General features: G+C 44.7%; 1 protein-coding gene across 1 annotated transcript; it reads left to right on the top strand.

Moving 5' to 3' along the window:
* The first annotated feature begins 3,094 nt into the window (after window positions 1-3,094).
* Window positions 3,095-4,986, top strand: LOC128865988 (translation initiation factor eIF-2B subunit gamma). Its single transcript, XM_054106438.1, has 7 exons — window positions 3,095-3,355; window positions 3,416-3,563; window positions 3,627-3,987; window positions 4,055-4,201; window positions 4,281-4,457; window positions 4,509-4,735; window positions 4,794-4,986. The coding sequence occupies exons 1-7, from the start codon at window positions 3,199-3,201 to the stop codon at window positions 4,957-4,959; spliced, it is 1,383 nt and encodes a 460-aa protein (XP_053962413.1). The 5' UTR covers window positions 3,095-3,198; the 3' UTR covers window positions 4,960-4,986.
* The last annotated feature ends 7,564 nt before the right edge of the window (window positions 4,987-12,550 follow it).

Here is a 12,550-nt window from a genome sequence, read left to right as displayed (position 1 = left end):
GCGAATCACCGGTATTATATTAACTTTAATAAAGGTAATTGGGCCGGCTTCACGGAATTCACATAGGCCAACTTCGCGGCTCTTTCCATCCCCACTGATATGCGCCTAGGCGAACGCTGGAAGGATCAGGGACATGCGTCCTAATTTCCCAGCCGAAGCAACCAGTTTAGCAAACGAGCGGGCCGACAGATCCAAGCGTCGTGCCACCAGACGGCTGCAGAACTAACGAAGGAAAGTGCCCCACTTACTTTCTCCTGTGATGAGGTTCAGGGGGCCATCAATAAACCCCAATCATCTAAAGCCATTGGCCCTGATACTAAACATACTGATGCTGAAGCACCTGGGTCCTTTGGGAGTATAATTTCTCACAGTGGTTTTTAATCTGTCCTTGGCCATTCTAATTATCCCTGACAAGTGGAAAGCAGGAAACCCGCCAGCCAAGGGGAATCTTATAGGCCGATAACTCTCCTTTCCCCAGTAGCAAGGACACTTGAAGCCCTCCTAATCCCACTCTTCACGAAAAACCCGACCCCAGCCCCACATCAGTATGGTTTCTGACGAGGGCATAGCATCACCACAGCGCTCACTGTCATAAACGCCCAGATAAACCGCGGACTTAAGCAAAACCGCCCTTGCGAGAGGACTGTCCTAGTAGCGGTCAGCCATTCCACACTACTAGATGGCATTTTTCAGTCAACACACCCGCCAGGCCTGAAGAGGTGGTCCGCTAACTATCTGAGCGGTCGTCACTCGCCAGTCATTTTTAGAGACCAAACATCCAAACAAGTAAAGATCAAGCAAGATGTTCCGTAGGGTGGTGGTTTTTCACTGCGAGGAATCTCCAACTTTCCCCCACAAATTCAAAGGTCCTCTTTACCACCTTGACAAAGGAGGTCAAACTGGAACTCAAGGTAAAAGTCGATGACACACCAATTCCGACTGTTAACAACCCCGAAATTTTGGGGGTAACCTTAGACAGTTTGTTCTCCTTCTCTGCGCGCACAACCGCAATTGCGACTAAAGTCCAAAATCGCAAAAAGTTCCTCAAATCGCTTGCCGGCAGCACTTGGGGTAAAGACAAAGAATTGTTGTTATCGACCTTTGCAATTGGCCGGCCGGTTCTAAGCTATGCTGCGCCTGTCTGGTCGCCTGGAACTAGTGACACGCAGTGGATAAAGCTCCAGACTTGACAAAACACTGTTATTCGGACAGCGACGGGTTGCCTCCTGATGGTCCCTCTTCAACACCTTCACAACGAGACACAGATGCTCCCTGGAAAGGAGCACAATAAACTGCTCAGCAAGCAGTTCCTGTTAGGGTGCCACCGCAGGTATCACCCTTGCAGACACCTGATTGAGCCAGAGCCGCCTCCCAGGCATGTCATGAGCCTCAATTACCCCGACGAGATCCAGACATCTACTGGACCAGACAGTGTTTAGACAGACAATAAACGACATTCATCGGGAGACTATCACCACCTTCTTAAGCTTCCGACGGCCGAATGCCATAATCGGAGTCCAACCCCCCACCTGCAGCAGATGAAGGGCTCCAGCTTCCCCGTGAGACCCACGTAACACTGACACAATTACGTTCTGGATATTGTAGCAGGTTAAACTCCTACATACCCAGAATTGACCCCGACATACATATCAACCATATATCCTGCATGTGAAGGCACCCCGCACGACACTAACCACCTTTTCACCCACTCATCGAACACCCCTCTCCCTCTGGACCCAACCTGTCGAAATAGCATGTTTCCTAGGCCTACCTTTACAAGAGTGATACGAAGACGACCGGTGAAATACTCTATACTGACAGGGCTTGTATTACTGCTACAACAGCAAGAAAAACAACCTTATGTGAATAGGACGGGCAACACTAATGCTGAAAACAGTCACCGACGCCGCAGACCCTTCTTCTTCTTAATTGGCGCTATAACCGCTTACGCGATTTTGGCCGAGTTTAACAAAGCGCGCCAGTCGTTTCTTTCTCGTGCTAACCGGCGCCAGTTGGACACACCAAGTGAAGCCAAGTCCTTCTCCACCTGATCTTTCCAACGCAGAGGAGGCCGCCCTCTTCCTCTGCTACCACCAGCTGGTACCGCATCGAATACTTTCAAAGCCGGAGCGTTTGTATCCATTCGGACGACATGACCCAGCCAACGTAGCCGCTGGATCTTTATTCGCTGCGCTATGTCTATGTCGTCGTAAAGCTCATACAGCTCATCGTTCCATCGTCTGCGATATTCGCTGTTGCCAACGTGCAAAGGTCCAAAAATCTTACGCAGAATCTAGAGAGCACAAAATTGAGCAAAACTCATACCGTAGAGAACAATTGCGTTCTTTTAAATACATATTTACGCAATACATCGGTTCGTGTGTGTATGTGTTTGGTTTTATATACACAATGTTGCCATTGATATGTTAGCTTACACACTTTTTCCCACATCCGTTACAATTTTTCATTGTTTAATAAACCAAAGCCAAAAACCAACAAATGCAAATAGTTCATTTATCTATAATTAACATTATTCAACATTGTTTTTAAGCTATTTTAACAAAAATAAAATTTTTCCAAGTTTATTTTTTAAATGATTTCGAAAGGACCTGTTTGACAACACTGTGTGGTGAGAGAGTAATCCTGAAATTTACGATACTACGAAACGGAAGGGAAGTAATTTTTCATTTACATGGAATTCTCATTAGTTTGATCGTAAATACCTACAAGGGGACTGCGTTTACGTCGGTGACTGTTTCCAGAATTATGCTGCAAATGCTGCATTGCAATTGTAACTGATAACGCGGATGTGTGAAAAAGTGTGCAAGCAAAAATATCAATGGCAACATTGTGTAGGTACAACCAAACACATACACACACAAACCGATGTATTGTGTAAATATGTATTTAAAAGAACGCAATTGTTCTCTACGGGATGAGTTTTGTTCAGTTGTGTGCTCGTTAGAAGCTGCGGTAAGGGACTACGTACGTCGGTCACTGTTTTCAGCAATAGGTAGGAGTACTCGTACCGTACGAATATTGCTTTCAAAGTATCGATATCAAATAGCAAACTTATCGATTTGATTTCGTATCGCATCGAATTTTTGTGTCCCTAACCATACATCAAAACTACCTTCGCAGTGGAGTATTGCTTTTAATTATTTTTATTTTTTATTAATAAGTAACGAATAATTTATAATGGTGACGCAAGAATTTCAGGCTGTAGTGTTGGCAGCTGGACGTGGTACCCGACTACCTGAAGTGTTGGCTGACTCGCCAAAATGTCTTCTGCCCATCGGTCCCTACCCGCTGTTATGGTATCCATTGAATATGTTACAACAGCACAATTTTCAAGGTAAATATTCTAAATTTCACTACTATTTATTTACTTCTTACTTACTCGTGGAATTCACAGATGTTATTGTGGTGGTATTGGAAAGTGAACGTTCCGAGATTCAACAAGCGTTGGAACGTACACCACTAAAAATTAAAATTGACTTTGTGGTAATTGACAGTGAAAGCGATTTCGGAACTGCCGACAGCTTGCGACTAATACATGACAAGTATATAATAATATGTTGTTTGATGTAATATGTTTTCATAGACATTCATTTCCATCTCTGCAGAGTGAAATCAGACTTTTTGGTGCTATCTTGCGATATAGTTTCAAACGTCAGTTTATATCCACTAATCAACAAATTTCGCCAACACGATGCTGCGCTGGTCGCGCTACTTTTTAAAAATGGCTTTGAGTCGGATGGCGCATTGCCAGGCCCAAAAACAAAGCATAAACCTGAACGTGATCTAATAGGTATTCATCCAGATTCTAGTCGCTTGCTGCTCCTTGCATCGACAAGCGATTTCGAGGAGGTAGTGCACGTAAATTCCCACCTGTTACGCAAAAACGGAAAAATTACAATATTCTCACGATTGATGGATTCTCACATTTACGTAATGAAAAAATGGACAATTGATTTTCTTGTAAAGGTATCAGCAAACATATAAAGCGTTTTTTTAATCAAAGACGTATACATTTAATGCTTATCATTTGTAGAAAGAAAACATTTCAACACTCAAAGGTGAGTTCCTACCTTATATCGTTAAAAAGCAAATGTCCAAGAAGCCGGGCAGCCCATTTGCTGCGCCTGACATACATTCGGAAGTGGGTGTTAGCACGAAACCCGAAAACGATATTTTCCATGTAAGAATATCTCTAATATACATAAATAAATCACGATATATGCACATAAAAGTCTAAATATTTTATTTCAATAATTTAGTATGCACCAAACACACAACTCGAGCAACGCATACAAAAATCCACTTTATTCAACGATTCTCGAATTAAGGAGCCTTACAATGGTGATTTAATTCGGTGTTATGCAGTCGTAGCGCCTAAAGAGAGCATTGGTGTGCGGGTAAATACAACACTGATGTTTTACGCGATTAACCAAAAGGTAAATGGGCATCAAACTATAAAACTTATAATGAAATGCATTTTTTTATAGATTTGCAATATTTGGCCACAATTCTTCAATGAACAAGAGCATGCACTCATTTCAGCAAACGCTGTTATGAACTCTACGCAAACGAAGGAAATTTCTGTAGGTGATAGCGCAAAGTTGTCAGAAAAGACTTCGCTTAACTTCAGCGTTTTTGGTGCAAATTGTACGATTAATCCTAAAAATATTATAAGCAAATCTATAATAATGACAAGCGCTATTATTGAGGAGGGGTGAGCTAACGATATCGATTAATTATAAATGTACTTATACAAACTCTTTCCTATTCAGCTGTAACATTGAAAATTGTATTGTGGGCAGCAGAGCTGTAGTTAAGCGTGGTTCTGTACTGAAAAACTGCTTAATCGGACCGAGTTTCGCTGTAGAAGAAGGCACGAAAAAAGAAAATCAACATTTAACAAATGCTGATGGTTTTATGGAAATTGATATACAATAATAAATTTGTTTATTACTTCAATTTGAATTGCATTAATCTTTTGGTTTAAAAAGTGTCGAGAATGTAAACAAAACTAAAGTCTGTTGTTTACATTCATTGGATGTGAGTAATGTGCATTATATTGTAAAAATGGCTCTGCACTTAACTTTTGCCGGAATACAAAGAGCAGGAGTGCCATATTTGTACCTTTGCACAATAAAACAGAGAACAAGGCAAATGTCTTGGGAAATGCATAAAGTCAAATAATATATAAAAACCAGCGTAGGGGTATTGTTCTATTCTAATTTTATTAATATTGCCGAAGGACATGCACACTCATATGTATATAGGCATCAATCTATGAGATTACAACGTTAATATTTACCGGATATAGTAATACGAGGTAAATACATAAAGATGAGAGGGTTCATCTACTTTGATCTGCACTACGGAGAAATTCGTAATTTAAGTAAGTTTAGGCAAGCCCCACGAAGCCTTTAACTATTCTCACCTCTTCGTTTATCCCACAGTACGCTCCAGTACCAATGTTTTAGGTTTATTCTATGCTGTTACAACCGCACAAAAACAGAATGTGCATGTATGAGTGAAAAATAGGCATAACAAACTAAATAATTTATGTCGAAATTTCCGATTAAAATTTTTATTTTTATTATAGGCCATGAACTCTATTTTGTACAATAAATTTTGCTTAAGACTATACATATATGTACATACTTACATATGTCTATTTAAAGCAAACCTTCCAACAAGTCAATAATTCAGAAATGTATAGTTTTTAAATGTGTATGCCACATAGCCTTAGATACAAATGTCACTCATTCATTAACGACATTTATACGAGTATTTGCAAAAAATATTAGTCATTCGTCACAATTCATAGTTTTGTGGAATATTGACTTAAACTAAGTTATTATTAATTACTAGCATTGGTAAAATTGAAGACCATATAACGTTCTGTTTATAAATGCATCTACACTGTTCACCGTTTCGCAAACCTTGAAATATCAAACCGACGAAAGTTATGACTCGGAACACAGAAGTAGTTTCTCTCGAGAATAGGTGGACAAACAGTTTCCCTAAATGAATGTCCAATAAAAATGAGAGAGATTGAGGAATTCTACCACATACAGTTGAAAGACGAAACGTTCCAGCTAAATTTAATAAGCGCTGAGTAAAACGTATAAACCCATACTATCTGAACTTTTCCAAAGCGATTTATGTTAACTGTATGACACGGTCACCAGATAAAAGCGGCATGGGGAAATGCTTAGCCACTCTTTTTGAGATGGTGGATGGAAAGTGGTGCTTGTGACAACCCCAGCACAGTCTAAGCTTAATCCCCCTACATACCTCTGGAAACCCGTTGGAAAATGTAATAAAAAAAAACATTTGTACAGATAAAATTTAAAGTCGGTTAGACCAAAGTTGAACAAAAATTTAAACAGAATAGAATTAACGTGAAAGATATATTATCATTATTTAAGCGGTTTATGTACAAAAAAACTTTGTCGTGAGAAAATTAATGTGTTAATTACATTAATCTTTTTAATTATACTTTATACATATAATGGAGGTTGAATTAGTTTTAAAGGTTTTTTTCGAAGATTTGGGGCTTTATTGTGAAAAAACGGTACAAAATATTTTATTTGAAGTATTGGCCATCGCTAGCTACAACTTTCGCCCATCTTTCGGGCAATTTCCGGATGCCGTTTCTCCAAAATTCTGGCCGCTGTTTGGCTATCCATGACTCAACCCATATTTTGGTAGCCTCGTACGAGGAGAACCGCTGGTCCGCCAAATCGAGACTCATATGCCGGAACAAATGATAATCGGAGGGAGTTATGTCTGGACTATACGGCGGGTGGGGTAACACTTCCCAGCCAAGCGTTCCAAGGTATTTTTTGACAGGTTGAGCAACATGCGGCCGAGCGTTGTCATGTTGCAAAATAACCTTGTCGTGCCTTTTTACCGTTTCCGGCCGTTTTTCTTTCAATGCCCGGCTTAAGCGCATCAATTGCAGTCGGTAACGATCCCCCGTGATTGTTTCGCCCGGTTGGAGCAGCTCAAAATATACGACGCCGACCTGATCCCACCAAATGCAGAGCATGATTTTCTTGCCGTGAATATTCTGCTTGGCCGTCGACGTTGATGCGTGGCCGGGCAAACCCCATGATTTTTTGCGTTTTGGGTTATCGTAGTGGATCCATTTTTCGTCGCCAGTCACCACCCGATGCAAAAACCCTTCCGATTTTGTCGCTCGATCAGCAATTCGCACGTAAAAAATCGCCGTTCGACGTCGCGCAGCTTCAACTCGTACGGGACCCAATGTCCTTGCTTTTGGATTGTTGTTGTTGTTGTTGTAGCAGTATCTTCGCCCTGTCAGTGTAGTGTAAATTACCGGTCGTCTTCGTCTAGCTCATCTAACGGTAGGCCCAGGAAACTGGCAGTTTCGACGGGTTGGGTCCAGAGGGAGAGAGGTGTTAGATGAGTGGGTTTGATGGGGCATGTGAAGAGGTGGTTAGTGTCGTGCGGGGTACCTTCACATGCAGGACATATGTTTAGTATGTCGGGGTCGATTCTGGATAGGTAGGAGTTTAACCTGCTACAATATCCAGAACGTAGTTGTGCCAAGATTACGCGGGACTCTCGAGGAAGCTGGAGCTCTTCGTCTGCGATAGGTGGTGGTTGGACTCCGATAACGGCATTCGGGGGTCGGGAGCTTAGGAAGGTGGTAAGTGTCTCCCGATGAATGTCGTTAATAGCCTGTCTGTATACTGTCCGATCCTGGAGAGGTCTGTCCGTTTTGTCCTGGATCTCGTCCACGTAGTTGAGGAAGTGTCTCCTGATGTGCCTGGGAGGTGGCTCAGGCTCGAGCAGGTGTCTGCATGGGTGAGGCCTACGGTGACACCCAAGCAGAAACTGCATGCCGAGCATTTTGTTATGCTCCTTAACCGGGAGCATGTGCGCCTCGTCATGTAAATGGTAGATAGGGGACATCAGGAGACATCCTGTCGCGGTCCTGATGGCAGTATTCTGGCAGGTCTGAAGCTTCGTCCACTGCGTATCACTGGTTCCGGGCGACCAGACAGGCGCGGCATAGTTCAGAACCGGTCGGCCTATTGCTTTGAAAGTCGACAGCAACATTTCTTTGTCTTTGCCCCAAGTGCTGCCGGCAAGCGACTTGAGGACCTTGTTGCGATTCTGTACTCTCGTTGCAATAGCGGTTGTGTGCGCCGAAAAGGAGAGCAAGCTGTCAAAGGTGACTCCCAAAATTTTGGGGTTGTTTATCGTCGGAATTGGGGTATCGTCGACGTGTACCTGAAGTGGCAGCTTGACCTCCTTTGTCCAGGTGGTAAATAGGGTCGCCGTGGATTTAGTGGGAGAAAGTTTTAAGTTTCTCGCAGTGAAGAAGCGAGAAAGGCTGGCGAGGTAGTCGTTTACTTTTGAGCATAGGCCATCAATGTCATTGCCCGACGCCATTATCGTGCAGTCGTCGGCATATGAGACCAGTGAGACTCCCTCTGGTGGCTGGGGGAGTTTCGAAATATAGAAATTAAAAAGCAAGGGTGAAAGGACACCACCCTGCGGTACTCCTTGCTTTATTTTTCTCTGTTTTGAGGTTTGGTCTCGAAATACTACCGACGAGTGACGACCACTCAGGTAGTTCGCGGTCCACCTCTTCAGCCCTGGCGGGAGTGTCGACTGTAAAATGTCATCTAGTAGCGTGGCGTGGCTGACTGTGTCGAAAGCCTTTTGTAGGTCCAACGCTACTAGGACAGTCCTCTCGCGGGGGCGGTTTTGGTTAAGGCCGCGGTTTACCTGGGTGTTTATGACGGTGAGTGCCGTGGTGGTGCTGTGCACTCTACGGAAACCATGCTGGTGTGGGGCTGGAGTCAGGTGTTGAGTGAGGAGTGGGAGTAGAAGGGCCTCAAGTGTCTTCACTACTGGGGAAAGGAGAGTTATCGGACGATAAGACTCCCCTTGGTTGGCGGGTTTCCCAGGCTTCAGCAGTGGGACCACTCTCCCTAATTTCCACTTATCAGGAATGATGAGAGTGGCCATAGACAGGTTGAAGACCTTTGTGAGATATTCTACTCCCAATGGACCCAGCTTTTTCAGCATCAGCATGTTTAGTCCGTCGGGGCCAATGGCTTTTGATGGTTTCATGTGTTTGATGGCCCCCTGAACCTCGTCGCTGGTGAAAGCAAGCGGTGCACTGTTGTAGGGCAGTTTGTGCAGCCGTCTGGTGGCACAACGTTTGGATCTGTCGACCGGAGGATGCAATATAAATTGCCGGCTAAAATAGCTCGCGCATCTCTTCGGGTCCGACGAAGTACGACCGTTGAAGGTGATATCCACCTTGTCGTTGTGCTTCGTCGGGTTCGACAGGGACCTTACGGTGGACCAGAGCTTGCTCACACCAGAGGTGAAGTTACAGGACTTCAGATGCTCTACCCATTTGGTCCGCTTATGTTGGGTGACCAGTTGCCGGATCTCCAAATTGAGATCCTTTATACGAGGATCCCCGGGATCGGCCTGGCGTAGACGGTCACGCTCGTTTGCCATAACGGCTGCTTCGGCTGGGAAATTGGGACGTAATTCCCGGATCCGTCCAGCAGGTATGAAGCGAGCCGCGGCGGCTGTAATCGCCTTGCGGAGTGCGCGTTCGCCTGCGCGCACATCGGTGGGAGTGGGTAGGGCTGCGAAGATGTTCTCAGTAAATTCCGCGAATCTGGTCCAATCAGCTTTGTTAAAGTTGATATATGACCGGTGATCCGCGGAAACAAAATCGGCGGGTCTCTCGATCGAGATGATAATGGGCAAGTGGTCTGATGCAAGCGATAGCATAGGTCGCCAGGTTATGCTATTTATCAGTCCAGCGCTAGCAATTGTTATGTCAGGCGAGCTGCTACAATTGCCCACTACCCTAGTGGGGGCGTCGTCGTTTACAGTGCTGAACGTCGAATCGTCTATCTGCTCTGCCAATAGCTGTCCCCTACGATCATTTGGCAGGCTTGAATGCCAAAGATCGTGATGCGCGTTAAAGTCACCTACTACCAATCGGTTTTCTCCCCTGATGAGCGCACCAATATCGGGGAGATATCCTGCCGGGCAGCAGGTGACAGGGGGTATATAAATATTGTAAATTTCGAGCTCGGCATCGCCTGACCGGACAGCTATACCTTGACGTTCTAAGGTGCTGTCCCTGCGGTCGATGCCTTCATCAATAAGACGATACTGCACTGAATGGTGTACTATGAACGCTAGGCCACCACCGTTGTCTCGCTCGCGGTCCTTTCGGTGCACGTTATAGCCGTCCCTGGTAATCAGGGGGGAGCTAGCGTGCAGTTTTGTCTCTTGGACCGCAGCTATCTTAATTCCGAACCGACTCATGAAGTCGACTATCTCGTCAATCTTACTCGTTAGTCCGTTGCAGTTCAGTTGCAAAAGCTTGAAGCTTCGCGGGAGGGTCGTCGTAATTCGGGGGGTGAGGGATGCGTGATGTTGTCTGCGTTGGTCCTGCTGTGCGTTCCGCAAAATGGGGAGTGGCCTGATGTTGTCGGGTGGCCGCGCCACGGTGGGCGGTTGCGGGTGCAGAGCTCTGCAGCAGGGGGCAACGTAGTCGCGTGTCCACTCACGGGTGGTGTGCAGGCCGGAGCACCTCCGAAAGTGACACCAGCCACTGCAAGAACTGCATTGGACAGTTGTCAGGTTCCGAGGTACTACGGACTGGCACACGGAGCAGACTGTGCGGGGGACCAAGAGCTGCTGGTTTGTCCCCGCACTGGGGTAGGAGCAGGAGGGTTGTGGGTTGGAGAGGGAGTCGTGTTGCTCTTGGGGGCTCCTGGCCGTTGAGGTGTTGTTAGTGGCGGCAGTGTGATGTGCCGGCACTGAGGGCAGTGTCGCCGTAGAGGCGGTGACCGCCTGTGGGCGGGAGCAACACGTGGCCACATACCTTGTGGACCACTCCCTGTGAGTCTTAAGGCCTGAACAGGTCTTAAGATGGCACCACCCGTTGCACTGGTTACACCTAACCGAGGTGGAGTTCGGGTGGAGCCGTTTGTGGCAAATGCAGCAGTAAAATACTTCAGGTCCGGGGTTGGGTTCGACGCCAGCCCGGAAGAGAAGTATTTGGAGCAAACTGGCTGCAATGAGTTGCTCCTGTGACGAAAGGTTTAGGGTAAAATACGGTGCACTAGACAGGGCTAGTGTACTGGGGCGGCAGCCCTTGGTCGGGAATAAAAACCCGAGTCATTCCGGTAACGTAGAACCGGCTGCCATGGGAATGCTTGGATCATTCCCATCGCTTTTAGACGCTTGCAGACGGTTGATTTATCAACGCCCAATGATTCAGCAAGCTCTTCTTGGGTTTGGCACGAGTCCTCGTTTACTAATTCCCCCAATTCCGCGTCCTCGAACTTTTTGGGCTGGCCAAGACGCTCCTTGTCTTCGGTGTGAAAATCACCACTTTTGAATCGTCGAAACCAGTACTCACATGTTGAAATCGACGGAGTATGGTCTGGGTAGGCCTCCTGCAGCAATTCACGGGCTTGGGCTGTATTTTTTTTTCAAATTGAAGCAGAAAAGCAAAGCTTTCCGCAAATTGCGTTTCGACGGCACGAAAGTTGACATACTCGGAGCACGAAAACACTGCGTTGTTTATACTTCAGCGAAATGACAGATACTGATAAACAAAGCCTAGGGATGAGGCTTTGTCATGAATATATATTCAGTATTGCCAACGCGATAAAGTGATAAATAGCGCCATCTGTGTGTCACCTTTAAAACTAATTCAACCTCCATATTTTATAGCGTTAATTAATGCCATAAAAGGGTCTTTGCTTTTTTTTACGAAACGCCTCCAAAGATACTCAATTCCAGCATCGGCAAGTTCATGGTGTGATTATAAGTTGGCATTAAGAAAAAACGCTTTACAAACCTCCAGTGGGATTCGATACGCTGGGTATTTGACTGGAGCTCGCCGACTAATAGAGTACTCGCGTTGCTATAATTGACTTTCTGATGGATAAATCCATTGCCAGAAAGACATTCATAAGCATGCCAGAAATCCGTCTTTATGATTGGCCCCTCGGCTCCATGATTTTTAATCAGCGGAATAAGAATATCCGCTGATCTATCAAGGCGTAGTTCCCCACTGCTACCTTAAATCGTGCCAAAGACCAACTGACACTCCCTTCGTCCGCCTGAGAACAAAAAACAAAATTTAAAACTATAATTCTTCAGCACTAAAATTAAAATTACCATTGTTAAGCTTCTTGAGTTAAGCACGATTAAAAAGCCGTAATTAGAAAGCGAGATTTCCTATACAAAATTATTCTCCCAAAATCTAAGATTATAAAATAATCCTAGATAATAAGCATACTTTTTGACATACAACCTTGTGTTTTCTTTGTAATAGATCATTATTTTTATGCGTCTAAATAAAAACGTCAAAGTAAAAACTAAATAAAATGGATACCAGCAAAGAAAACAGGGTTATAGACATAATTCTAATAAAATGTTTGTTAGGTATTATTAACTATGAATTCATGTAACAGATAAAAAGCGTGTGTCCTCTTATTAATTATTA

The sequence above is a fragment of the Anastrepha ludens genome, chromosome 6, assembly GCF_028408465.1.
Source record: "Anastrepha ludens isolate Willacy chromosome 6, idAnaLude1.1, whole genome shotgun sequence".
Taxonomy (NCBI): domain Eukaryota; kingdom Metazoa; phylum Arthropoda; class Insecta; order Diptera; family Tephritidae; genus Anastrepha; species Anastrepha ludens.
Note: the sequence above shows the minus strand (reverse complement) of the source record. Positions and strands in the feature narration are given on the sequence as shown.

Coding starts and splice junctions, on each gene's coding strand:
- LOC128865988 (XM_054106438.1), top strand. CDS start 3,199: ATGGTGACGCAAGAATTTCAGGCTGTAGTGTTGGCAGCTGGACGTGGT. Junction 3,564..3,626: donor TTGCGACTAATACATGACAA/GTATATAATAAT, acceptor CCATCTCTGCAG/AGTGAAATCAGACTTTTTGG. Junction 4,202..4,280: donor CCGAAAACGATATTTTCCAT/GTAAGAATATCT, acceptor TCAATAATTTAG/TATGCACCAAACACACAACT.